We start from the raw sequence: 27,167 nt of genomic DNA on the forward strand, positions 1-27,167 counted from the left end.
CTGGCTGGGGTCACCGAGTCTTGAACCGGTTTGGCTCACAAATTAAGTATACGTCTAGTACACATTCAGACAATTATTGCAGCCGCTGTGAGTGCTGGACTGATGACTGCGGTCTGGTTCCTGTCCCTGTTCCTGTGGCTGTTGCTGTGGCTCTGGCCTCCAGTGCTTTGTTATTTACCTTGTTAATCGCTGTCTGTGTCTGCGTCTGGGTCTCAAATCTAATTAAGGCGGACGCGTCCAGCGACCTAGCGACCTCACATTCAGATCACGTGGCTAACCCGTCCCAGTACTTGAGAATCAAGAAACGAAAACCGACTGTCGGTTGGAAGCAGATTAAAATTTAGCTGCGGGAGATATTTTAAATATATTGCCTTTGATTTGCTCGTAGATGATATCAAAATTGGAAACTGGCTGGCTGGCTCGTCAGGTGCAACAGCTAACGGCCCCATAAATCCCGTCATAACTAATAATAAATTCGGATTGTGGTGTGCTTGAATAATGAAGGAGTGCGTCCGCCCTATATTAATCTATTGTCGAAATTTACAGCGGCTGTATATTGGTCGAGTGAGCTGCGCGATTGGAGAAGGGGCACCAGTGGGGCTGGCTGTAAGTAGGTCATTTACAAGAAGTAGCTGTTCGTCTCAAGTGGAGGAAGTGCGTGGACAAAGAGTTTATTAATAAGCAAGCAAGAAACCATATAATTTGAAGGCAAAGTTCAGGGAGCGAACATATGCCATATTCCAGATTTGGAAGTATCTCAGTAAAGGTCTATGCACGCACCAAATAGATACATAGCTACATACATACGAATGTTTATTGTATGTGTTTGGCGAGAAGGGAAATACACAAAAACAAAGTTCACTTATCGCCATGACTTGTTATATTTCTTGACTCCCCCCCGCAGAGAGCAACAAAGAGAGAGAGAGAGAGAGAATGAGTCAATCTAACTTGTTTTTCGATCATTACAGCTCGCTCCATCAGTGTCATCATTATCCCCATAGAGTCCGAGAATATCTATACTACGAGAATATATCTATATATATAATGTGTATATACACGCACGACGCAGGTGACGCATCGGCCTCCAAAACGCTATGGAGCAACATGTAGCACAACATTTCTTTGTTGTTGCCAGCAAGATGATAGAAGCCTCTCGAATAGAATTAACCTTACCCTCTCCAAGCAGCTGTCAGGTATCAGGAACTGGTGAAATGTTCGGCTTATCAGCTTGTTATCAGTATTAGGTTTTTTCGCCGTTTGTCATCGCAAACCGCATCCAAGTGCAGTTGTAGAGCCCCCCCCCCCCTGCGTATACGTAACAAATAGCTATCTCTATAAAAATGTATGTACATATGTATGTCGATCCGTTATTATGTTCCGGCTGAGCTGCGATGAGTAAGTAATTACTATACTCGAATTTTGCAATACTTCATGAGTATCATTATTCTCCTATTTTATCTAGAAATTTCCATAGAACATAGAAACAAACATGATTGTGATTACACCATAACAATTGTTGAGTCTTTATTAATTTAATTGAATATTCTTTGAATGCTTCGGTACTCACATTATTCTTAGTTTGACTACACTCCCAATCTACAGTACTCGTCCACGCGACTCCTTCCGCCACTTACATTGCTTCAACATTATCTCTTACGACGAGTAGTGCTGTTCATTCTGTTTGTTGATAATAATACAATACAATACACTATAGCAGTTAACACACACCAATAATACACACACGGAATTGATAATGGATGTTTGTTGGTACTGGCATGCAATTTGTGTTCACGAGTTACACTTGATAAGGTTCATCCTCTACATACATATATCTAATTACAGGTGTATTTTTTTATTTTCGAAACAATACGATGCTTTTGGGTTATACATATTCCACACATTAGCTACAATTAGATTGCATCGTAAAAACTAATCTATCTCACTTGATCGCAATTCAAAATAATAATATTACTCTGTATACGTTTCGCATCCATTCGTAAAATCAAACGCTCTTCTGGGGACGGACGCTGTGTATCGTACAATTGAAATTGTTTAATTGGCATTCCGATTCCGAGTTAATAAACAGAAAACTAGTCATACAATATGGAATTTGTTCGCCTTTGCATACGTTTCGTTGTTTGCTCGACCATTTCCCGGGAAGGGGAATGGGAATGGGAAGGAGACCATTTGAATTGAGGCAATTGGCTGTCGGTAATACAAATTTGAAACCGGGCTGTTGCTGTTGTTGTTGCTGTTGCTGTTGCATGAACGCAAATGGGGGTTAGGGGGGCATGGCCGCCTTGTGGTTCATTCGTTGCTGCGCTTCGACTAGCCCTAGGACACTTGTAAACCATAGTAAAAATGTATCAAAATATGCTCTTTCTTTTCTCGTCAAAAATCATGAGAATAAAATGTACAAAAATCGTATGTTGGTCGTAGACATCTTAAATAGTACGATATCTGTTGTGGACTCGTGTGTTGCACATTCATTTAAAGTAAGTGTGATCCTGTGTAGTTTCTCATAAGATTCGAAATACATATCCACCATCATCTACTTTCAATCTAAATTCGAATCGCTGTCGCGAACAAAAAGTATCTACTGGGACTTGGGGCATCAGCTTGACAATGAAACGGACTCCTTTGTCTATGGTTCACAACAATACATATAGTACACATGCATATATCTGAAGAATTTCCACTATGTTAATTAAGGTATTTTTTGCATTGTAAGAGTACCCATATAGTAGTATACTTTAAAGTTATAGACACATACTGTTCTGCACATTGAGATAGATAGAAATTTGAATAGAACACGAGTTGCAAGTGGGGAAATTAGAGGATTACTACTAGTTTGGGATAGTTAGGAGGATCTATGTAGGTCTGGACTTCGTGTAGCTATACATTTAATAAACACAATCTTTAGAATTTGAATTAAAAGTTTCCTATTTGTTTGTTTGGTTTTTTTCAACATTTAGTTGTGCCAATATATTTTTAAAAAATATTTGCAATTTTCGTTTTTGTTTTCTTGTTGTTGTTGGTTTGATTCCGATTACATACTAATACATTTCTTTTAAACATTAAGCCAATGGAATTGCAATTGTCAAGGACACACACACACACACACACAAAGCACACCACAAAACACATCGGGAGACATCAAGAGTGACACTTAAAATGCATATTGACTTCCAGTGGGTTTCGTTTAGATTAAGAGTGTGTGAGTGTGTGTTGTGTGTGCCCCTTAAAAATTTCACAAAAATACAATCAAAACATTTTGTTCACTAATCTACCAAAATACATACAATAAAATACATTGATGCACACACATATAATACATATCTATTCGTATATCATATCATATCATATTGGATATTGGATATTGGTGTAACCTTTTCGTTTCTTCTCTTCTCTTCGCTCCTTCTACGCTTTAATCTAGAAAAACTAACAACAATCTGTAGTTCGATTCGTATGTGAATGGATTACTAGTTAGTATGTGTATTTATGTATGTGGGTGGGTCTTATGTAGAACTTTAAACTATTCAAAATATAATAATACCATTCATTTGCCATTTTTTGGGGCATACATAAGTAATTCAGTCTAATTTGGGAATTGGTCGACGATCATCGTTGATCATTGTCGTGGAGCGGTGCGGTGCGGTGCGGGTATGTGGAACGGGTGGAACCAAACACACAAACAAATGTACAATAGTCGGATCGGATTCATTAATCTGTATTTCCTATATCCATCGCCAGCTCCATTGATAGTCTCCGATTGCTCAAATCAAATGCGACTTGCGATTGGAGTGCTCGATGGCGGCCAGCAGTTCGTGTTTCTTTCGCACATAGAGGCGTCCCTTCTTCCAGGGATTCTGCAGCTGCAGCGGCTTGAAGTCGTCCCGCAGGCAGCGCTCACGTGCCCCAATCACGGCCACCAGACAAAAGTTCTCCAGCATATCGGCGCTGTAGATGGGCCCGTTGTTGCCTTTCAGCACCACGGCCATGTTGAGCTGCTTGACCACCAGATTAATGACCTCGCGGGCGGTCGTCTTTGGGGTTACGTGGAGCTTGAGGCTGGTGCCACTGGCCAGTCCGGTATTGTAGGCGGTGTACACCTGGATGATGCCCGGCACCTGTTCCGTGTTCAGGCTGGAGCAGCTGGCCGAGTCCTCTTCACTGCTTTGGCGCGACAGGCTCTTGGTGGAGGATGCCTTCGAGGTGCTGGCCACCGGCTCCTCGCCGCCCACAGCCCTCAGCTCCGCCAGGGTGCTCTTCAAATAGGGTCCCCCTTCGCGCAAATTGGCACTGGAAGCAGCCTTCACGGCCGGCTTTAGCGGCTTGTGCTCCAGGTCCGTGGCAAAGACACCGCTGCCACTCCTGAGCGACACACTCGATCCGGCTAGATACGGAGCCGAGCTGGAACTATGCACCGTGATGAGCGGCGTCGAGGTGTGGTGCGCGATGTTGGAGCTGGTGCGCTTCCGTTGAGCTGCCACCGCCTGCGAGTGGCGCAGTGCATCCGCCAGAGTGTCATCGGAGCGTGACGGTGGCAGGGCAAAGACGCTGCTGCTGCTGTTCTTATCCGAGATGGAGTCAACGGCAGAGTAGAAGCTCTGAGGCGTGTAGGTGGAGCTCATGGAGTCGCCGCTGTTCTTCCGCAGCGACACCTCTGAGCATGTGGAGCCTGCGTACTCGCTGGTGGATACTTGCAACAGCTGCTGCTGCTGCTGTTGTTGCTGCTGCATTTGTGACTGCTGCTGTTGCTTGGAAGTCGTGGCATCCACTGGGGTGATTGCAGTCTGGCCCAGATTCTGCTCCGACTTCGAGTGCTCCGGCTTGCCCTGCGATTGATCCTCGTTGGTGCCGGGTCCCGGCCAGCTGCCACGTCCAGTGCCTGTCTTGTTGAACTTGCTCTCGCGTATCGGGAGCTGCAGGAGCTGCTTGGACTGGCCTCCCGCCGCAGACAGCTCCTTCTGCCGCAGCTGGGCAAAGTCGAGGATCTCCCGCATGGCCAACGACGGCTGGGCACTCTTGTTGCGCGCATAGGCCACCACATCCATCAGCCAGCGCACGCTCTTCCACACTAGCGTCAGGCTGGAGCTGAGCTCCTGCAGCGTGGCCAGTCGCTCCTTGGCCGCCTGCAGTTCGCTGCTGGAGAAGGCCTCGCGCAGCGAATGCGTGGCCAGCGCTGTGTCCAGCTCCAGGATGCAGGAGAGGCGGGCGTACTTCTGGATAATGGCCGGTTGGTAAGTGCGCAGATGGATCATCTCAAAGGCCTGGATGCTCAGGCTGGCCAAATCGTCACGCTGCAGCAGCAGCTCCGACTGTCCGGGCACCGCACACGACGACTCCGCCGAGGGGCAAACAACCAGGAAGCTGATGTCGGGACTGTGCTCGATCACCTCCACGTCATAAAGGCGGTGGGTGGTGGCCTCCGAGGCCTTGATGTTCATCCCAGCGAACAGCTTGTGCATCGCATTGGTGAGATCGTACAGGAAGAGGCGCTGCACCTCTGTGGTGCCCGACCGTTCGCCACCTGGCGAGCTGAATTCCAAAGGGAGGCGCAGCGGATCGCCGCTACGATGCAGCACCTGCCATTCCTCGGCCGTGATGTGGCTGTTCTCGCGCACCTTGCAATGGGGCAGGACATTGGGTGTCTTCACAGGCACCACCACCTGGATCTGGTCCATGGAGCACTGCATTTTCAGATAGCCCAGATAGAGGCCCGGCTCCAGGCGCTGCAGGGCCGCCTGCTGGTAGTGCATCTGCTCGCCAATCGAGGAGATGAGCATCTCGTTGATGTTGTAGTCCTCGTGCAGGGCCCCGAGCTTCTTCTGCAGCTTGCTGACCGGTAGCCAGCGGGAGTTGAGTATGGAGACGGCCTTCTGGCTCTTCACCGACTGGACGCAGGTGAGGACGACAGTGCCCTGCGAGTCCCGCAGTGGCTTGTAGTACAGCTGGCCGAGGTCCGTGAAGCCCAGCGCCGACTGCATCTGGCAGACGGCAGACAAAAGCTTTGTCCGGAAGTGAACGGCAGACGTGAGATTGCGCTCCATGTCGGAGCGCAGCGACTTGACATCGTCCCAGGTGCAGGCCACCTTCATCAGCCAGTAGTAGTCCATGTGCAGGGCACTCGGATACGATTCGTCGATCTCGATGACGGGCGGAAAGTCCTCGCTGGTCACCAGCACCTTGTCATCGCAATGGACGATGCACGAGAAGTAGATGCCCCTGTGGGAAATTGGATTGGTTTAGTCCCCGGTTTGTGCTTCATTCCCATATATGTATGTATGTACCTTCTGAGGGTCTTTTGGAACTTGGAGGCCACCGAAAAGAGCTGCTTGATGGTAGTCTTTTTCTTGGGGTTGCGTCGCTGGCCGCCCGCAGGATCTAGAGTGAGTTCCGAGACATCGGCGGGTCGGGCCAAACGCACGGCCGTAAAGAGGTTGTCCAGAATGCGGTGGCGGCCCACAAATCGGTCCTCACGATTGTCCAAGTCACGCCAGGCTATCAAGAAGAAGGATATGTCATGGTTTAAAGGCAGTTGATTGATTAGGGTTCCGGGATACTCACTCGATGGCACAACGCTAGCTGGAACTGAGGTGCGATAGGCCCCCCAACCCTTGACATTGCCGCAGGAGGCGCGCAGGAAGTATCGACGTCCCTGGGTGAGGCCGGATATGTGACACTGGGCGCCCATTGTGCCATGGAAGCTCACCCATTCCAGCAGCTCGCTTTCGCCTACTACGTTATTGAAGTCCGCGCGGGTCGACCATTGAACTGTGCCAGAGACAGAGACAGAAATAGAGACGGAGACAGAGTTTGAGTCAAGGCCAAATCAAAATGTGGGTCTAACCACATCACAGCCACCAGTCGCAAAGCAATCAGCATGAGATTGAGAGGCCACTTGGTTCTGTGGTTGCGTACCTTTAAATTTCGTGCCGATGGCACCCTCAAAGGGCTCCAAGATTTGTACGCTGATGGAATTGTCGCCGGTGACATCTACGACCACCGAGGCGGGCGCATCTGGCGGCCTTGCCTGGTCCCAGCCAAGCAGCAGCCGTCGCAGGCCCTTGACGCGACGCTCCCAGATGCCGATCTGTTTCTCCACCTCGCTGCCCGTACAGCCTGTCACGGAGGCACTCGAGTTTCCTGGGGAAAGAGACACGCTGATTAAGAGCCCCATCCATGAGGGTTGATGGCTGTGTGGGCCACTCACCAATTATGATGCTCGAGATGGAGGGTCGCGAGGCGAAAATGGGTGGACAGAGGCCCTCCGGTCCGCTCAGATCGTGGATGCGCGACTCGGCGTCCTGCAGCAGGCCATTGAGCTTGCTGCCAATGTTCTCCGCGGAAACTGCAAACGATATTGAGATTAAGATTGATCAGTGAAAGGAACAGCGTAAGATGTGCTTGAACTTACACTGAGAGCCCTCCATGGCGCCGTGTTGGAGCAGCATTTTGGTCATGGAGCGATTGTTGCTGAGAACGGCCAGATCCAAGGCGGAGAGACCATCATTGTTAATGCTGTGAAGGGTTGGTAGATGTGTTAGGAGTACATATATGTAGGGATGGGCGATGAGAAATATTACCTATTCACATCCACATCGGTGGACTCCAGGATGGTGCGTGCCTTGTCCAGATGCCCATGCTCCACGGCCGAAAACAGAGCTACAAATAGACACGTATATAAAGAGAGTTTAGATGCAGTTCCAACTCATTTGAGGGCTTAAGATCAAGTCCTGGTTGCGTTAGTGGATTAGTTTTTCGTTGCCCTGGGCCTACCATGCAGATGAAGGTTGCTCTGCGTCAGCTTTTCGAATTGTGCCTGTGCCAGTTTCTGCTGCTTCTTGGACATTTTGCTGGCTCGCGGATGGGGTATGTTGCCCGTTACTTTCGTTCTCAGCTGCACGGGCTGGCGGTGCACGGATAGCTGTTGCACATTGGCCGCCGTGTTCTCGTCCCCGGCGGAAAGTGGCGCCGTCTCCAGGTCGGCGGAATCGGCCGTCTCCTCGTCATCATGGTCATCCCGCAGCTTGGCGCTCTTCGGCTGCGAGTGGCGGGAGATGCAGAGCTGCGACTGCGACTGTGTCGAGTGCGGCAGTAGGTACTCCATCTCTCTGAGATCCTGTGTGTGGCAGGAGATGGCGGTGCGTATCTTGGCTACCGCTGCATGCTGCGTCAGCTGATCGGACCAGCGAGTGGACAGCAACGGCGCTGGATAATATGTGGGATAGTTATCCCGATCCTTTGGTCGCAGCTTGACCTGGTTGTCCACAGATTCAGTGTCGCTCTCACGATACGACTGCGACTGCGACTGAATGTTGTCTATCGGGGGGGATGAGGGATAAATTAAAATAAAATAATAGGAAAATCAAAATTAAATGCAAACATGAAAGCCAATTAAAACTAAATATAAATTAAATGCAGGATTTGTTGCGGGATTTGTTGTATATACGAGTATGTACAGAGAAGGTAAATAGCCCGCCGTGGGTGGGTGGAATGAGAGGGGGAAGGGTCACCGTCATGTAATTGTTACAATTATTATTGTTGTTTCCGCCTGCTGTGTTTGCCGATGTGATTAATTAAATATGAAACATAAATGCCTATTCCAACCGCTATTGTGTGTGGTTCTCTTTTCTGGCCCGAGTTGAGATGCGATGATGATGACCATCGAACCAATTATATTAATTATGCAAAAGCGCAATCCAACCATTTGTTTGTGTTTGCTTTGTAAGTATGAATGTTTGTTAGTGTGTGTTTGGTTATGGTATGTGTCCATGCAACGCGAGAAGCACCCACCTAAGCCTCGCACCCACCCACCACTCGTGATGATTGTTCCCCTTGCCATTCCATTTCAATTGTCTTTAATAACTATGCCTTTGGTATTGTATGTAGGAATGATGATAAATGTAAGTATTTCAAGCGCATTTCTTAATTGCCCCGCATGGGGGTACTGCATGAACGCCGTTCTCTAACCCATCTCTCTTACCATCGAAGGCATAGTGACTGTGACGCCGGCGTTGCTGTAACGGAGGCGCAGGCGGAGGCAGTGTGCCGTGGGTAGCTGCCGCTGCCGCTGGTGATGATGGTGTTGCAGCCGCCGCCCGTGCCGCCGCTGTTGGGGACACTTTCAATTGACAGAATTTGGTCAGCTCGTTGAGCGTGTGAAACGATTTCTGGCGCATGAACACCGCCGGAGAGCGCAGACAGCTGCTCATCTGGAGCTTCTGCGGCGGACAGGGGACTTTATGGCTATCGCTCTGGTAGCATCTGCAAGAGCATAACATTAACGACCCCGCCAGATATTTTGCCATGGGATTAAGCCAGTGTTTGTATGGTCAACAGATGTGTGCGCATAAATATATCCCATGAAACATTCAAATGAATATTCATCCTCTTTCCACACTCGTTTTATGGGTTTCTTTCTTCGAAAGGAAACAACTCTCGTGTAAACAAGCGACAAATGGCCACGCGAGTTGAGGGGAAATTGCTTTCGTTGATGTAATAACAAGATCTGAGATGGGAAGCCGCAGACGCAGCCGAAGCCGAAGCCGAAGCCGGAGCCCTACCTAACCCTTCCTTGAGACAGCCATATGTACAGCTTCAGCATCGGAATAGCATTTCGAACAGTTCATTGACCCACTGGGAGGCAAATAAAAATGCCAAATCAACACATGATGGATATAAAAATCAAATCAAATCAAATCATAGAATGGAACCACAAAACGAGAGACAACATTTCACTAAATCACATCTGAATCTGGCACTTAAACGCGATTTATGTATAAACTCCATTCCGGTTTCCTCCCACGGATTTTTCGGGGAATAACGATCTAGAAAAAGGGTCACGGACACCTACGACTGTTCAGGTACGGCATCGGCTTCCGGATGGTGGCCGTGCGCATGCGCGTCGTTCCATAGATCCCCTGTTGGGCATTCCGCGTGATGTCCGCCAGCACAGACATTGAGTCGTCGCCGCTCAGCGTCCGCTCCAGGTCCGAGTCCAGCGTGGCCTTGGGGGCTGCCTTCGCCTGCTCCGGCTGGCAATAGCTCTCGGGTATTTGGAGCAGCTTGCAGGCCTTTCGCGGCAGCGTCACGCCCACGGGCAGCGTGGACATCAGCTGCTCGATGCCCAGTTCCTCCTGATCGGCGGCCAGCTCGGAGCCGGGCTGCCGCTTGAGCGGCACAAACTCGTTCTTGCCCTTCACTTTGGTGGTGACCACGGCCACGGCATCGATTTCGCTCCACAAGCGCAGTGCCTTCGCCGCCTTGCTCTTGTCCAGCGCCGTCCGTGTGCGACTGCGGGAATGCAGATGGGCGCGAAGCTTGAAGGGCGACTGCAGCGGCAGGGCGGGACTGTGCAGCTTGCTCTTGAGGCGCCGCAGGGAGGATCGCACCGAATGCGAGCGGCGCAAAGCGGGTAGCGAGTCCCCGTCTTCATTATCCTTCTCCGGGGTCGGTATCAGTGCCGCCTGCTGATCCTTCAGCTTCGAATACATGCCCAACGCCTTGCGACGCTCCATTGATCACTTTAACCGGTTTTCGTTGCGTTTCCTTTTATTCGATTCTATCACAAATACGTTTTTTAGTCCACGAATGTATCACATTTTACACGTTTTCAGTTTATTTCCATTTCTTTTCCCGTTTTCGATGTTTTGTTTTTGGTTTTATGGCAGGATTTTCCGTTGTGCGCGTCGCGTGTTTCAAAAATCGAATGTGAAAAGTTCTCTTGTGGGAGAACAGCATCGGAACGAACGTGATTTCGTTCTCTCTCTCTCTCTCTAGGTTTTAAATCCTCTCTTTACATATGAGAGTTGCAATAGTGCTGGAAATGTAGCTGCTTTCAAGCCAGATATGTTCCGTTTTAATGTGGGGCATAGCTAATATATTTTGTAGACAGATTATAGCGAAATATAACTAAAACTAAGGAAAATTGTACATAGACAAAATATGCCTATTTATTCTAGCTAAACATAAATGTTGTTAACAGTATGTAAAACGAAGCAGAGCCCTAGAAGAGGGTATACAAATGTATTATTTTACTGTCATCAAACTGTCTTTAGTCTCACGAAAAAGTTCAAAGAGTAATAAATAAAATTAATTCGATTAAGCTAGATGATTCTATAGAAATTCTTACTCTTCCTTTGGAAAATCTCTTTGATAAACTCTACTTTTTCTAGCTATGATTCCGCTATGTTTGCCAGCACTGATGAGAGCCTGGGTTGCTTAGGTAGCCTGCTGCTTACTCTCCCTCTCGCGGAGGCCTTACTCTCTCTGCCGCTCTCTCTCTCTGTGCTCGCTCTACCTACCCCTTATATTTGGTACAGGAAATATCACTCGTTTGATCCCTGTTTACTGTGCTTTTGTTCATTTGTATGTATGTGTGTTTCTATGTCTGTACCTGCATACGAATTATTTTAAGTAGCAGCCGCGGTTTCAAAGCAAAAATCCACTTCGAGAATGCCCTATCACGTGTCTGTGGGATAAGGATGTGTGGGTGTCGTAAAATCAATTATCGGGCGACATTTCGAGCATCGTAAACCTTAACAAATTATTTCCAGACCCCTAGAGGATTGTTTGCTGATGATGCCGTCGAGGACGACTCGTCCCGCACTGATTTATCGACGCCTGTCTGTTGGCATTTGGGAGGTGTCACCGTCGCATCCCCCAGGCAATGAAGACGAATGGAAGAAATTAAATTCTGTGTCGCGGCTGTCGTCGGGTATCACAGGGGCTGATTAGCCCCCACAAAGGGCCCCCCCCGGCCCCGAAGACAGAGTCGGAAAAATTGAAAACTAATTGGAGTCTTGAAAGGTGAATTCGATGTGCCCTCGATCAAACATGAGACCGGTTTTATTTTACATTTTCGTGTGTGTTTTTGTCACTAATTTTAGACATTGTCTCATATGAATGAAATGAAACGAATAAATGTCGCTCGCCTGTTTGTGCTTGAAATCACTTTGATCTCCGGCGAAAACGATTTCAAATACTGGGAACTAGTCTATGTGGCGGAAACCACCTATTATTATCCCCATACACTTGGTCAAGGTCAGGCCCAGGGGCCGTAAACACAGTGACTCAGGCCCAGTCTCAGTCTCAGTCTCTCTGGGCTGAATTGATTCACCAAAGTGAATCTGGTTGGGTCTCGAGGTGGGTCTCGGGTTGGGTCTCGGGTTCTCAGATAAGTATCATAGGAGCCCTGTTACATATGCAAATGTCCGTGATTCTACGAGTAATACGAACATGGTGGATAGCTGACTCAAGCCTATCTTTGTTTGTTATAAAAATAAATCCTGAATAAGTACTAGATTTCCATCAAATCCAAAGACTTAGATGGGTTTCTGGATCGCCTGACTAATTCATCGGTTCTTGAAGAAATAAGGAATAGCCAAAATCAAGCTTGTAATAAACTAGATATAAAAGCAGAAATATGTACACATTCTGGAACCGCGGATGACCAAGCGAGCTGTCACTCAATATTAGGCATTATTTGATCCCCGACACAAATCGGAATCACGTCCCTCCATATCACTGTTTGATATTTGAAAAGCCTTGTTAAAAAATGATTAACACACACAAATGTTCCGGCACCACAGGCAATGCCTTGCGGCACGTACCGGGATCAATCCTAAGCCGTTTTGCTAATACTATCAGGTTCCAGGGCGACCGACCCACCATTCCCCCCGTGGATCAACTTAAACTGTCAATTGAGGGCGTGCAATAAATAAAATTTGCTGACCCATAAACTTGAAAAAAAGGGAGAGGAGAGGAGTGTGGGGTCGTGGGTCGGGCCCAGGGCACTCGGTTTGCAATTGCAGGATAATAAAATTTATGAAGCTACGCAGGACAAAATTGCCCAACATAAATCACAGCAAAGGCTCTCGACGACAGCCCACGATAGTAGAAAGGGAGATTGTGGGGTAAGGACAGGACAGGACAGGACAGGATAGGATAGAGGTCATCCAATGGACCAACAAGCCGCAATCCACAAGCCCGCACGGCCAGCAGACCACATCCATATCCTCCCTTCAGCAGACAAAACAACATAATCCACTTAATAGAGCCGACAACAGACTCGACTCCCAATAATGGTGGCTGTAGCCCGATCCCAGGCCCCCACTAGTCCCACCCCCCTGGCCCTAAGAAGTAATTTATTCCGATTCCATCTTGCATTCGACGCTGTCATAATTGTCAGATCTACCACACATTAAGCAAAGTTACGAGCAGCAGACAGCGGCAGCAAAGAAGGCATTTTTGACTTAATTTAAATAAATTTGTCGCTTCCTCAATAAAAGCTCCAAACGGGGAAGAACGAGCTCTGTTGTGTGTCTGGAGTCCGCACTTGAAGACGAGCGCCAGAAAGCGCAAAAAATAACATACTTTACATGTCTCTGATTTCGAGTACAAATCGCATTATGAGTGGGAGCGAAAGCCACAGACAGAGGCAGCCAAGCGGAGTTCAGGCGGAAATGCTAATTGAATTTAAGTAACCAGAACCCCAAACGCATTATTACTGCCCCCAGAGAGACAGGGAGAGGAGAGCGAGGAGACAGAGATAGGAGCCAACTTGACCTTTGTCTCTGCAATCAGCAAAAGCATTTAATTCTATTGGTTTACTGTGCCAAATCACAGAACTAATGTATTCATATTAATCAGATATGCAAATTGGGGACCCTCGTCGCTATCGCCATCGCCAAATGAAAATGTTGCAAGAAAAGACCCAAAAAAAAAAACCAGAAAGAAAAGGCAGCAAACTAGCAGATACCCTGGCAGATAAAAGTCGTTGCTCTGGGTGGTATATAGTCATCGGATTAGATCCTACAGCAGAGCAATAAAGAATTCTTAGGAATTGTAACCCAAATATGAACCATCGCCAGCTTCTAGTCTAAAATACCCTCTTTAAAGGGTACGCACACAAACACACACTCTCCAAAGAGTGAACAGTGAGAAAAAAAGGCGGAATGGAAAAAGTCAAAGCCAAAATGGCAATAAACGTTTTGACCGGGTCACTTGGACTTGCCCACTTCCTGGCCTGGATCTTCCACCTCCACCGCCTATACCACCCTGGCCTGGCGCACTCCTCCACTCCTCCACTCCTCGTTTGGAGGCCAACACAAACCAATAAGCCAGCATTTAAAATTATGTAAATCCAGCGCGATTTGCACAAAGTTTTTGCCGTTGTTGGTCCGATTTGTGTGCTACTTTTTTCTCTTGGCTGTTGGGCTCTTCGGCTGTTCGGCTGTGAGTGGGGTCAAGGCGCAAATCTGTCGTGCATAAAGGGATCTCTGGGTTATTCCATTTTTTGCGCTGGCTCTCAAATTGAAAAGTTTATGTGCAAAATAGGGGCAGAGTCCGGTCCGGCAAAAGACGACGATGACGGCGGTGGCACTACTATTAACATGGCTAAATACGCCCTGGGATAAAAAGTTGTCGAGCAAAACAACGAAACAAAATATTCCCTTACAGGGGAGCCACCTCTTTTTATGACTCCTAATTGAAGCAAAGTGGATGCCATTTTGTTAAGAATTAATAAAAGATTTAAGGAGCAGATCCTTGGGTGTCCGTTCATGAAAGTTTTCAGATTTCTTGTCTAAAGGGACAAGGGACTAAAGAAATACATAGATTGGGACTTGAATATCTGTACGGATTCCAATATTTCGAAAGACTAAAGTCTTTAAATATAAATTTCAAGTCTATGGGTATCTGTGGGTCTTTGATTCCCAGAATTCATCCGCTTCCTACAGTTTGTCTAGGGTACATTGATGCAAGAGCTCCAATGCTTCAGCGACACATTTAGGTCAGGCCGTCACACACAGATGCGTGTGTGTGTGTGACCTTTGGGGGACATTAAGTTCAAAAGTCGTACAAGCTTGTGCCCCACAACGCATTTGACATATGTGCGAGTGTGTACGCACACTCGACCATTCCAGAGGCCATTCATTTGCATGTTTGTGCTGTGGGATGTCCGCTTGGGGTCTTGGCTCGGCTCCGCTTGGATCGGATCGGATCGGCTCGAATCGGGTGTGTGTGTGGGCTCTACGTGCTCATTGCGCTGTTCTGGGGGCAGGGCGCAACGTGACAAACGTGAAAGTTCAATTCGGAATAGCGAGCGCGTCAACCCAAGATAGACACGAAAGAATCACAGCTATAATCGCTGGAAACAGCCGCAGCGACAACGACAACGACAACGACAACGGCATACAACATTTCATTTATATTGTTTGATATAAAAGTCTTTTGATTGATTTCAGTCGCTTATCTGCTTTGTAAAGCGATTTCCTTGCCAGCAGCAGCAGCCTGAGACGGCTCACACAATGGCCTCGCCGCATGGCCCCCCGCCCCCGCCCAATGAGGTAACTGGAGACGAGGCTGGCGCTGAGGCAATATTTGTAGCATCCCGAAATTGCCATGACTCTCGTCCCCAAAAATCGATGGTAATTTGAGAAAATCCAGTACCTCCAAAGAGTTGCTCCCATTACCGCTACAGATTCAGAGACAGACGAGAAAATTAACATTTCTTGGAAATCTGTTCCGTTGTTCCGCCTAATGAAGGATGCCGAGACGCCGAGACGCCGCGTTGGTGGAAGCTGGTTCAGATCCGGTGCTAATGAAGCCCTATTCGCCTTATTTCATATTCCAAGGAAAGTTGTCAAAAGTAAATTCTAAGTTCTTCTTACTCCATAATTCTCGGGCACCGCTAACGACCTAATACTGGTCCGTCACTGAATAAACTGAGACTATGGGTTGACGAAAAGATACAGACAAAACTGCCTTTTGTTTTGCGAAAAAACACTGCTATTATTCAAATTTCGTTCGGGAATAAGTCACGCTATTCCCTCGTTTTGCAAAAGGCAAACAAACCAAGTCCGCCACAATCTCACACATTGCGAGTATTCGGGAACACACCTCACACATTGGCTCATGCCCATGTGTGTACTCTGTACATGCGATATCTGACAGGGGACCGGGGTCCAACGCTATCTACAGACATTATTCAATACATCGACGACAAATGATATGGTTCCGACTAACTACTCGTTTCAGAGGTTTCCCCCAATGTTTTTGCTGCTGGTGTTTATTTATTCGATAAGAGCTGACTTCTTCCAAAGCCACCTCCAGAACCCGCCCAGTTCGATAACAGCGGAGGGTTGGGGGCCGGAGCTGGAGCCGGAGCCAAAGTAAACAAACTTAAAGTATTGTTAAAAACTTTCAGGCAATGTGCCACAACAAATTTCGTGATGAATTCTTTTTTAATCAAACATTTAAAACTTTTTAATAAGTGCACAACTCGAAATAAAATGGAATAGCAAAAACGCAAGCGCAAACTTTGGCCTCCGGTGCTCTTAAGTGCCCTCTCAGGCGGTTACTACCACCAGCGCCAGGTTCGCTCCTTCACTTTCTCCTTTAGACCACACTCTCCACTCCTGCCTGACCTGACAGCTAGACCCACTTTCCATCCATCGCTAAACTGGAAAAAAACTTATTTTTCCTTGCTGAAAATCGAGAAAACTTAGTTTTATTCCATTTTTATTATTCTCAAGTAAAGGAAAAGCTACAAAAAAATAACAAGAAATTAAAGGTTTGTTGCGTATTCCGACTACGTGGTACCCTATACAAGGAGTTATTATTTAAGATTATTTAAATAAAACCCCGTTTAATCTATCAAAATACCATTAAAACAAGTGCCAAGGAGGGAAATACTTGAATACAACATTTTAGTACCCTATTCTGACCGGATACAACAGTCTTCGGTGGTGGAACAGTAATGCAGGAATGCGATCAGAATCCTAGCTTTCAAACAGATCCCCACAAAACCCATACACACCAAATCCAACAATTACAGGGTATCTAAAGAGAATCGTATATTCGACGTGACTTGTGCCGTGCGGGGGAGAAGAACGTAACGGTTTGTTTTGGCAAACGAACCGAAAGCGAAACAACGGTCAAAACAACCAATGAAATATTAATGGCCAACGCGAACTTCAGCTCCAATTGGAGCCAGGCGGCATGCGGCATGCGGCATGCGGCATGCGGCAGGTCGTAACCGGGAGGGGGGCTGATAGCGTGCTGTCAATTGCAGGCTAGTTGTAAAGAAAACCAAATGTTAGATCTCACGAATGGAAGGGGGGGGGGGGGGGGGAATGTGCAAAAATACCTCATGGGGCGGGGGGAGACGGGGAAGATGCTACATGATGTTTGAATGCCTTTTGAAACGCCGACAACTTTGACTTTCTTGCGGTGTGAATAAACTTTGGCAAACGAACGACAAGACACAAAAGCCCCCCCCCGCCCCCTCCCAACAATGTTGCAATAGTTCAAGTTTTTCCATGCCGTTGCATATTTTTCCACAATAAAGTAAGAGGCTGCAGCCTCTGGGTGCGCTGATGTATGTTTGTGTGTGTGTATAATGTGAGTATGTATGCGTGTGCTTACCTGTTCATGGTGGCGGGCGGGGGGTTGAGTGCATGTATTTAAAATTGCAGCATAAACAACTTTAATGAAAACGTCGACGGCTACGCTGACGCCGACTGCACTGAGATCAGTCAGCTTGCCAGAGAGCTTTTTTACAGTTGCAGGCAGAGGCTTTCACGTAGCGTGCGAACGAGACACAAAGACACTGGCAGTGTAATTATCTTGCTGAAGCTTCGGGCTGGAGACAGTTTGACAGACACGTGAGTAAATTGCTTGGAGGGAGCGGAAGCCTGACCCCTCTCTCTCTCTCCGTCTCTCTCTTTATTCCTCTTCCAAAAGCAAAAGTTCACTTTCGCTGCCCTCGCCTTGTGCTGGTAGTTGTAGTTTTTTTTTATTTTTATTTTGTTTGTAATTGTAGTCGTATTGCTTGCAACTGTCGTTGTTATTGTGGCGGTGGACATGCAATCCAATTACTACTGTAAATTGCAGCTCTTTTTGCTGGCACGTAATATTTAATTAACATTTGCAGCACACACAAAGATTTCTCTTTGCCCCGCGGCTACTTACTGTTTTAGACTGTTGCCTTAACGTTTCTTTTTTTTTAAACGAAAGCGACGCCTTTTAGTTTTTTGACACTTCTTAGCCAGCAGCAGCTCTCCCTCTCTCTCTCTCTCTCACTCTCTGGCTCTCTCCTTTTAGCCACTCTCCCGCCGCGGCGGCGCAGGTAACACACACACAGCGCACGTACGCTCTCTCTCCCACTCTCCTTCTCTCCCTCGATCACACGCACACTTGCGCCGCAGCAAACAGGTAGCAGGCACTCACACACATGCGCAAACGAGGTAAACGAAGCAGAAACGAAACGGCTGAGAGACGCGTTTTTTTTATTGTTTCATTTGCACAATTTTCACAAATTTACTCGTAAATTTGGTTTATTCCAACACACTTTAGCAGCCTTATAATACTCGAAGCACACACGTGATATTCTACCGCCTCTTCACTTTGATCTCGCCTGGTGAAGGGAGCGCTTTTCGGCCGATCAAATCGGGTTTCTTATTCGTCGTCTTCCGTTAACACGCGACGCCGACGCGCACTGCGCTCAAAAGTCGTTCTTCGACTGAAAACGAAGTTGTTGCGCTTGCAGCCCCGGCGGTGGGGCACAAACAACCGCCGTCGTCGTCGTCGTCGTTGTCGTTGTAGTTGTCTGCGTCGGCGTCGGCCGTCAATGGTCAGCGCTTCACAGTTAGTCGCCGCCGCTCTCTGCGTCATTGCAAACCAACCTCTCATCTCATCCACTCTCCGCCTCTGGCTCTGCCTCTGCCTCTGACGCTGCTGGGGGCAGCGATAGCAAGTAGATCGTTCAAGTCGAGTTATTCCGACTATAAGATACCCGTTACTTGGAATAATTGCTTGAGCAGCCAGCAGAAAACGATCCAATTGGAGTTTAATTGTTGCAAAGCCACTCTCTTGGATAAATATGGGAATATTGTAATGGAAAAAGTAGTCTTTCTGACTTGAATAATCACACGATTATAGCGATTTTTGGCGATTTAATAGTTCTTTAAATTAGTGAAGAAAGTTATATAATCGTAGGCTTCAAATTCTCGATGCGACAGTGAGTTTCGATTATTCTTTTTTTCAGCTTGCAGAGTCTTAAATCAGACACACAGAATGATAGCATATGTACATAGTATATGGGAAGCATTGAAGTCTATTTTCTGTTATCGTAAGCATTAAAATGTGTCCCCAGTCGCAGAGGAAGCTCTTATTTTATTAATCCATTCACATACATATCCATTCTATCTGTATGTACTCGTATTACAAACGTTTTTCCGCGGAAGTGGAGATTAAAAGAGTTTGTTGATCTTCTGGATTTGCGTTGATCGAAGCGTTTTATACCCAGCAAAGCTCTGTCACGAGTCCAAATTGTAGTATAGTTCCCAGAAAAAGTTAGTTCTTAAGGAACTTAAAGTTTTTTAAGACTTGAGTCCTTTACGTAGTAATCCTTTCAACAAACTGAACTTTCAGGAGCCTGAAACTTGTGAAATTTCCTTTCCGCTTGAGCTGGTGGAGAATGGTAGAGTTAAACCTTGAAAATGGTACATAATGTATCAATTTTTGTTTAGTTCAGCTGATTTATTCCGCTCGGTGTCCTGCTGGGAAGTCGCTCAACTTCGAGCTCTGAGATTTGAGCCGTGAGCCACTGCCGAACAGTGAGCTCTTTGTCCAAGTGGCAATCGATTTAATGCCGCTCCTGTCCGGGCAGCCCACCCGGTCCGCTCGAGTGCGCATTTGAATTTCAATCAGGTGGCTGCAGCGAAATAAATAAGCCGCCGCACGGATCCGATGAGCCACTGATGACGAGGACCACTGCCACTTCCCCACCAATATGGCACGCATTGCCCGTGCTGCATTTGTAACTAAGTAGGAATCCCATGCCCCTTTCCCTGTCACAGCACTCACCGTTTATAATTCTGGTCAGCTTGGAGCGTCTGGTGGAGGATGGACTCAGCATGCTCTCCCGCCGGCTGCTGCTGGCACTGCTGCTCCCGTTTCCTGGATGGTGCTGGTGGTGGAGGTGGCCGCCACTCGACCCCGTCGCGGAGCCAGCTCCAGAGCCGAAGCCCAGGTCGCCGTAATTGACATTCAGCTGGGCCTGCGCCTGGGCGCCGAATGTGGTGCCGGAGGAGGATGTCGAGTAGAGACTGCTGGCCGAGGGCCGCTTGCTGAACGGCGAGGGGGAACCACCACCACCACCACCTGGCGCCGTGACGGCCAGCGAGGGGCGCGGCAGGTCACTAAACACAATCTCGGCAAAGGAGTCGATGCTGGCCGAACGCTGGAGTGCACTGCTGTCCTTGCGCCTGCAAACAGAAATCAAAGAGACGGAAAAGGATGAGTCCCTGCTGGTCGGGGGGTAAGTGGCTATGCTGCAGAGATCCGCGTAAAAGTGGCGACAGCTTATAAAGTATCGTAATTACTTCATGCTGTCGGACATTTTAATGAGCTACCCACAGACCATTAAGTGTTGCCGCCAACTTCTCCCGTTACCCGGTTACCCCGTTGCCTACGTTGCCCCGTTGCCCCGTTGCGGTCAGTGGCCGGCCTAGTTGGCCATAATGTGACCGTTTTTTATGGCCACGCGATTGGAGAAAGCCCCGCGCAGACAGCTGGCGCTATTGCCGTGCTGTGGGTAATGCCGACAAAGTCGACGCATACACCACACTCGCCTCTGAACATATTTCTTCATTCAAGCTAAATACAAATAGTTTTCTTCAGTTTTCCTCTTGCTGCTTGTTTTTCCCGGCCTTTCTTGGCATTTTCTTTGCATTTTCTTGACTATGACTTGCCAAGTTTATGGCCTGCAAATCGAGACAAACAATGGAGTTGATGGGCAAACACAGAGGTCACAGTAAACTGCAATTTACGCCTCACTTAGCGGCTTGGTAATGGATTGATGTGGCCACTTCGGGATGGTCTGAAACTTCAGCTTAACTTGGATGTTTACATTCAACTGTATAGGATTGAAATAAACCACGCTGAAGACTGCTTGGGTGTCTTGAGTCGTCTGTATAGAAATACTTTTAAGGAGCGGTGGGCACGCTCGAGAGGCACAAGTGAATTCTGAAAAAGAATATGCACAAGCAACATGCATGTGCTGTGCATGACTCGGTACATTGATGCTTCATTGAGACGCACAGGCGAATGCTGCAAAAGAATATAGAGGAGAATTGCACAAGCAACATACATGTGCTGTGCATGACTCATTCTCATATATGTATGTATATGAGGCACAAGCGAATGCGGTAAAGCGAATCCCCAAAAATGGCAAAAATAACATACATTTAAGAGTTTTTTTTTGGCCCACTCTCAAAAATGCATAGAGCCCATCGCTCCTTTAAATTCTTAAAGCAATACCAAATGTTTTTCTTTATAAAATACAAGGAATAGTTAATCAGTTCCGAGAAGAAATTACCATCGTTCATAGTAGCAAGAAGCGTTGCAAAAACATGTACATGTACAGGTAATTTAACTAGAAGGAGATTTACTGAATTCGGAAACACAGAAGCTCATACTCTCTCATACTTAGTAGCGAAAGGATCGGAATGGACTCCCCTCAAACCTCTTTCGTCAGAGTTTCATAAACATAGACCTTAATTAAAACTGTGTTGGCTTTTCAAAACCATTTTATTTCGTAACCTTCTGCTTTCGTATATGTACGATATTTGCAACACACTAAATCAAATTTTCAGGCCGCACATAAATTGAGTTCTGCCTCCACCCATACTCTGTGGCACATTTAGAGCATTTGCATAATCAGAGTCAAGTTGGAAAAGTCGACCACATTAAACCCGCCATAGCCTTGAGCAAAGTTTCCCTGTGCCAACGCATCAGTCAGTTCACAAATTTGTCCTCCAAGTTGGACCCATACATGCGACATATATTTATGTACAACATGTCGTATGCGCAACATTTTCAATTAAAACCGCAAAAGCTGTCGACAAACATAGCCCCCCCTCCCCTCCCATCATTAGTAGAGTTAATTTGATCTGGTGGAAGGTGGGGTCGAGAGTGCTGGGCGGATAGATGCATTTGTACAAGCAGTAATTCTGTTAATCCGAAACCATAATAAACCGGAGGGGCGAAGGGGGAATGTCTGTCCCTTTCTCCGAGACAAAGTTGAGGAAATTTGCAATTAAACACATTCATAATTTGCCAACAGCTAAATACGCTTAATCAACGCAAATTCAATCAAATTACGACGACGCTTTTAGGCAACAAACGAAGTGATTCCCCAACTCCAGCTCCTCCAACAACACTACTCCTTGCTCTCGACTTCGCTTAGTGAACTCTTGGGTAAAAAGTTGTGCTCGTCATCACCGGTTGATGGCTGATGGTGTGGGCATGGGTTTATTTGGGAGGGGCAGGGTAGAAGTACAAGCAACTCCGAAGCCACAGAAACATTTCATGGCAGGCGACAGGCAGAGAGAGTGGGAAAGAGACGAGACCCCAGTTGGCCTGATTCCTCGACTAGTTGTCAACCTCATGCTGTCTTTGAGGGTGGAATGAAAGATGACAGCCAGATAGAGATGGGCCAGCAGACCACCCCTTCCGATTGCATCTCGTATTTGCCAACCAACCACCGGCTGTGCTGGTGCCTAGTCAATAATAATGATTGTTATTAGGTTATGCATAGATGTGGCAGGCAGGGTGGCAGTCGGGCACTTTAACCGGCTGCCAACTGGTGGCAATAAGTCAGGAGCAGAGTCAAATGGGGATTGGAAGTGGGCGCTCCATGCGATGTTTGCCCAAATATAGAAACAACAAGCATAACCATGCATTTGCCATGACAAGGCCGAATACAAGGCTCGTGTACTCCCGAACGGGTATACGAGTATGCGCTGCCAGTGGATGCCACACACACACTTGCTGCTCTGAGTGTCTTTCCATGCCCGTTGGTTGTCTGCCATTTGGCCTCCTTATTTACTCTTGTCTAAAAGCCGCCTGTGAAAGCGAATTTCCAGGGAATGTGCCATGTTCTGTGGCCATATGTGACATACAGAATCCTTCTGCGTGGCCAGACAGCACCCGCTCTTCAAGCTGTTAAGGTGTTTCTGGGTCACTGGGGGGGTCCCCCACTGCCTGCCTTTTGTGTGAAATTCCCCTAATGAGAGATGACTCCGAACAGCACCGAAATTGTCTAGGACATGGCATTGTTGGCCACTGCACCGTAATTGAGGGTGAGTGAATAGTGCATTAGCAACGGAAAAAGGAACACAAATGGAATATAAGTGGGAAAGAAAGGGAGTGGCTGCAAATCGATATGGGTTGGCTCTGCCGACAAAGTTTTCTCTCGCATTCTCTTGGTCAATTTCGGCCTACATTTGGACTAATGAATTCGATAGTCCGATTGACTCTTTCGGGGGCTGGCACAGCTGCCTGGCTTCTCCGACGCACATAATCATTTTGGTATACGCACTGGTTCCATCACCAATTTGGTGACCTTTTATGCGGATCACATACACAAACTTCCCCAATGGGAGGGAGCCGTTTCCTCTGGCGACATCAAACGGGCCCAAAGTGATACGGAAAGTAAATCAAAAGCAGAATGTGGCAACGATGCCCCACAAATTGATGTTGACATCAGCAGCGAGACATTTTGTCGAGGCTTTTAGCTAAGCTTTTTTTCTCCTTCTCTTTTTTTCTTTTTTTTGTGCCGAGTTGCATGCAATTTATAAAATTTTACAGTACATAAGACACCACCCCCTCCCAGACATTGAAGGTAATGAGTGTTGTCGTTGTATTTGTCTTCGGCTGTGTTTTTGTGAGTGTACGTGTACCACATGACGTATGCGCAATTTCATTTATGGTTCGTTTGCTCGAACTTCCAGTGGCATCTTGTGTTGCCTTAGCTAGTTGGATGGTGGATTGGATGGTGCCGCCGTGCCACAGAAGCAGAACACAGGCGACAGACGACAAGACGCACAAAACTTTATCCTTAGCATCAGGACTTGGGACAAAGAGACAGGAGACACGACAGGACAGGACACTGTTTTATTGGCCCCACTGTTCGTTCGCTTACCATCTTTCCCTTCGTGTTGTGGCTGTTGTTGTTCCTTTTTCTTGGGTCTGACTTCCTCATGAATAATGCATTCACAATTAAGCCAGTGAGGACTAAGAAAACCCCAAAGGAAGAGTAGCCGTAGCCTCTACTCAGTGTTCTGCTCTGCTCTGCTCTGCAGTTATTATTATGCGAATCGCTGGTTGCTGGCTGCTTCTGGCTTCTTCTGGCTGCTGATAGCTGCTCCAGCTGCCATTTGCGTTGTTTTCTGGCTCTAAATTTAGCAACACGCAACACAAACAAACAGCAGAAGAATGAGTAAGTAAAGTACTAGCACTCGGACAACAATAACCCGCCCGAAAATCGTTCTCCCTTTTTGTTTGGGTTTGAGTTTGTGTTTCGGTTTTCTGCATTTTAAAATATCAAAGTTTAAGCACAGTCTCTTGTAAAGGAGCACCCTGACCTGGCCACTGACGTTCTTTTGTATCTTTTTTTGGTTCTTTCTTGTGTATCACGCTGGGCGGGTGGCAGCGATGCAATCAGTGCCCAGAGAGGGGTCTCGTTCTCTCTCTGTATCTGTGGCATGTTTGCCAAAATGATTTTACACACTCGACCGTGGTCACTGTGCTCAGGCGTTGCCCGGCAAATGCATAGTTCAAGGCGCAATCTTGCAGCTCGTAAATTGCTTAAGTCCCGTCAAGGACTTGTGCTCGAACAAGAATGTAATACCACAGACACAGACTCAGACACAGACCGAGGTAGGTCTGCAGGATGTATGTGGTTCTGTGCCTTCTTCCGCTGCTCAATTATTTTATTCAGTCAACAAGACAAGTTTGTATCACAAATTGCTTCTACTCGTACTGCATCCAATCTTCAAAAATGAATATAAATTTAAAGAAAATATATAGTGTACCCGTGTCTTTATGCAATCTCTCCACACAGGTCGGACTACGCCAGACCATTCTAGCAATGCAATTTGAATCTGTTTCAATTAGTCTGATGTTCGTATAAATCAATTGGTTTCCCAAAGGTTCTTTGACTGCTGGCCAAGGACCTGAGTTGGGCTTCTGCTACACAGAGAAAGGTAGAGAGGGGGCAGGGACAGGGACAGGGACTGGGCACCTGACGTTAATTAAACCAGCATCGAGAGGAGTCTCTGTCTTGGGGGTTTTGTTGGAGCGTGTGTTAATCTTGCGACTGCATGTGTCTCCATTAGACCGCCGTGAAGTGAAGCGAATTGAAGCGAATGAAGACAAATGCCACACTCGACCGCAGGGCAAGCTGCTGCTCGCCTGTCATCACCATCCATCCATCCAGCCAGCCAACGTCACAACCTCATGTGTGGCCAGCCATTAGGAGGTAGGTGTTGGCATGCCAGAGATCAGCTTGCCACCGCTGCTCTGGGTGCAAATGAAATTAGCTAATTGCAACCGTTCTCTCTCTTTCTCTCTCCCTCTCTCGCTATCTCGCTATCTCTCTACCTCTTTCTCTGCCAGTCAAGGTGAATGTTGACAGTGATGGTTAGTGCTGAAGGATGTCATAAATTACACAAGTACGCACCTCTCCCAGGACAGACGACGGGGCGCATCCTCGCCCAGACCCAGACCGAGTCCCAGACTCACAGACGTGGTGTCACCGGGAGGCGGCTGCAGATTGGATCTGCCGGAGAAGCCACTTGATTGATGCAGCAGTTTAGCCAGGCGAGTGAAGGTCGTGCCCGAGCCGGAGCCAGAGCCAGAGCCAGATGCTGCCGATGCCTCGGCCAGCGGTAGTTCGTGGAGGGTGTGCTCTCTGGCCAGCGGTGTGGTGGCCTCCGAGGTGGCTGCGGCACGCTTTCTGGCTGCCAGACGATAGGCACGCGCTGCCACCACATGTGGGGCCGGGATCCTTGCCGAGGAAATGTACAATTAAAAATGAATACAGCCCGGCTGGAGAGAAGTGTTTTACTCACCTGAGCAGCAGGGAGCCATCCGCATGACACTCAAAATCATCCGACAGCTGGAACAACGAACTGTCCCCCAAATGTTGCACCTGATGCTGTTGCTGCTGTTGCTGTTGCTGTTGCTGTTGCTGCTGCTGCTGCTGCTGTTGCTGCAGTGTGGAGTGCGCGGTCTGGTGGTGGTGCGGTGTGCTGCCCGAGGACTTGCGACGATACACCAGATTGGTATCATCCTTTGGCAAATTCAATGACTTAACCATCAGTGTGTTGTTGTTGTTGGCCAGATGCGTGTTGTTGTTGTTGTTGCTGCTGCTTGTGGCACTGGTGGCGTTGCCAGGATTGCCGCTGCCGGGGCCGGTGCCACCACCACCAGCAGCAACACCACCACCGCCGCTGTGTCCGGCACGGGTGAGCAGTGACCAGCGATGGCCACTGGCGCTGCCACTTCGGCTCTTGCTGCCCAACAGTCGCTCCTCTGTGTGGGTGGAAAATGGAGAATGAAAAATCAGTTAATGGAGCGCACATTGATATATGGATTTTGTGTGGTCTTTGTGCAAGCTGCACTCTGCTTTAATCTGTGCACGGGTACTCGTACGAATATTAATCATAACTCGAGCTGAAAACTTGTCAAAAGTTTTTAATTAAATCTTCTGCCATAACATGTCGTGGCCACGCAACGAACGGCCTGCGGCTCGTGGAAACTGTGGAAAGCCATTTTCATTATTCCACTTTGTGTATTTTAATACCCTTTGCCAGAGGGTGATTTCATTTTTCCTAGAAATTTGCAAACGCACGTTAAAGAATCTGTTGTTCTAGCTGATTTATTGGCAAGTCTGTGAAAGACTTCATCTTTAGTATTTATCCTATCTATCCTATCAATGGACTATGCCTGCTATGTCAGCCAAAATGATCATTCAATGATTATTTTTAAGGATTTTTCCAACTTTTTTGTAGCAAATATCTCTGCATAGAAATCATGGGACCAAAGAAAGATACCAATAAAATAAATCAACTCAGAATACCTTCTATGAAAACTTTTCAATTTGTAGTTTAATGGGTCTATATATAAAACTGTCAATTTCAATTAAAATGGTACCCACATTTGTTCTCATTGGCTATAGAAATATTCTGAAGCGTATAAATTATTCATTCATTTGTCCTTTTTTTTTATTTCAAAGGGTAGATTTTCCTTTAATGTAATTCAATTCTAATAAAAATGGAAAAAGGGGGAAAAGTGTCAGTAGCTGGCAGTGG

At 47.3% G+C, this 27,167-nt stretch overlaps 1 protein-coding gene and 1 long non-coding RNA gene across 6 annotated transcripts in view; one reads left to right on the top strand and one right to left on the bottom strand.

Moving 5' to 3' along the window:
* Positions 1-310: 310 nt before the first annotated feature.
* On the top strand, positions 311-2,979 carry LOC113565724. The gene is made up of 3 exons (XR_003408744.1): positions 311-485; positions 547-606; positions 969-2,979. It is a non-coding gene; the product is annotated as an uncharacterized LOC113565724 (long non-coding RNA).
* Positions 2,980-2,992: 13 nt separating this feature from the next.
* LOC6588012 overlaps positions 2,993-27,167 on the bottom strand; it is a 42,430-nt gene continuing 18,255 nt past the window's right edge. For 2 of the 5 annotated variants that reach the window (XM_026988681.1, XM_026988677.1), the window contains exons 4-13: positions 25,926-26,388; positions 25,535-25,861; positions 19,876-20,276; positions 7,590-7,668; positions 7,421-7,524; positions 7,217-7,354; positions 6,925-7,149; positions 6,571-6,777; positions 6,294-6,504; positions 3,777-6,228 (exon numbers count right to left, since the gene is read on the bottom strand). In XM_026988681.1, coding sequence (XP_026844482.1) covers positions 3,777-6,228; positions 6,294-6,504; positions 6,571-6,777; positions 6,925-7,149; positions 7,217-7,354; positions 7,421-7,524; positions 7,590-7,668; positions 19,876-20,276; positions 25,535-25,861; positions 25,926-26,388 — 4,607 coding nt within the window. Of the gene's footprint in view, positions 6,229-6,293; positions 6,505-6,570; positions 6,778-6,924; positions 7,150-7,216; positions 7,355-7,420; positions 7,525-7,589; positions 7,669-7,782; positions 8,326-8,989; positions 9,271-9,859; positions 10,524-17,433; positions 18,508-19,875; positions 20,277-25,534; positions 25,862-25,925; positions 26,389-27,167 lie in introns of those variants that run through there. The other 3 variants (XM_026988686.1, XM_026988690.1, XM_026988693.1) reach the window with 3 other exon arrangements.

Source organism: Drosophila persimilis, unplaced genomic scaffold, assembly GCF_003286085.1.
Source record: "Drosophila persimilis strain 14011-0111.01,24,50 unplaced genomic scaffold, DperRS2 tig00000000-arrow-pilon, whole genome shotgun sequence".
NCBI classification, from domain to species: Eukaryota; Metazoa; Arthropoda; class Insecta; order Diptera; family Drosophilidae; genus Drosophila; species Drosophila persimilis.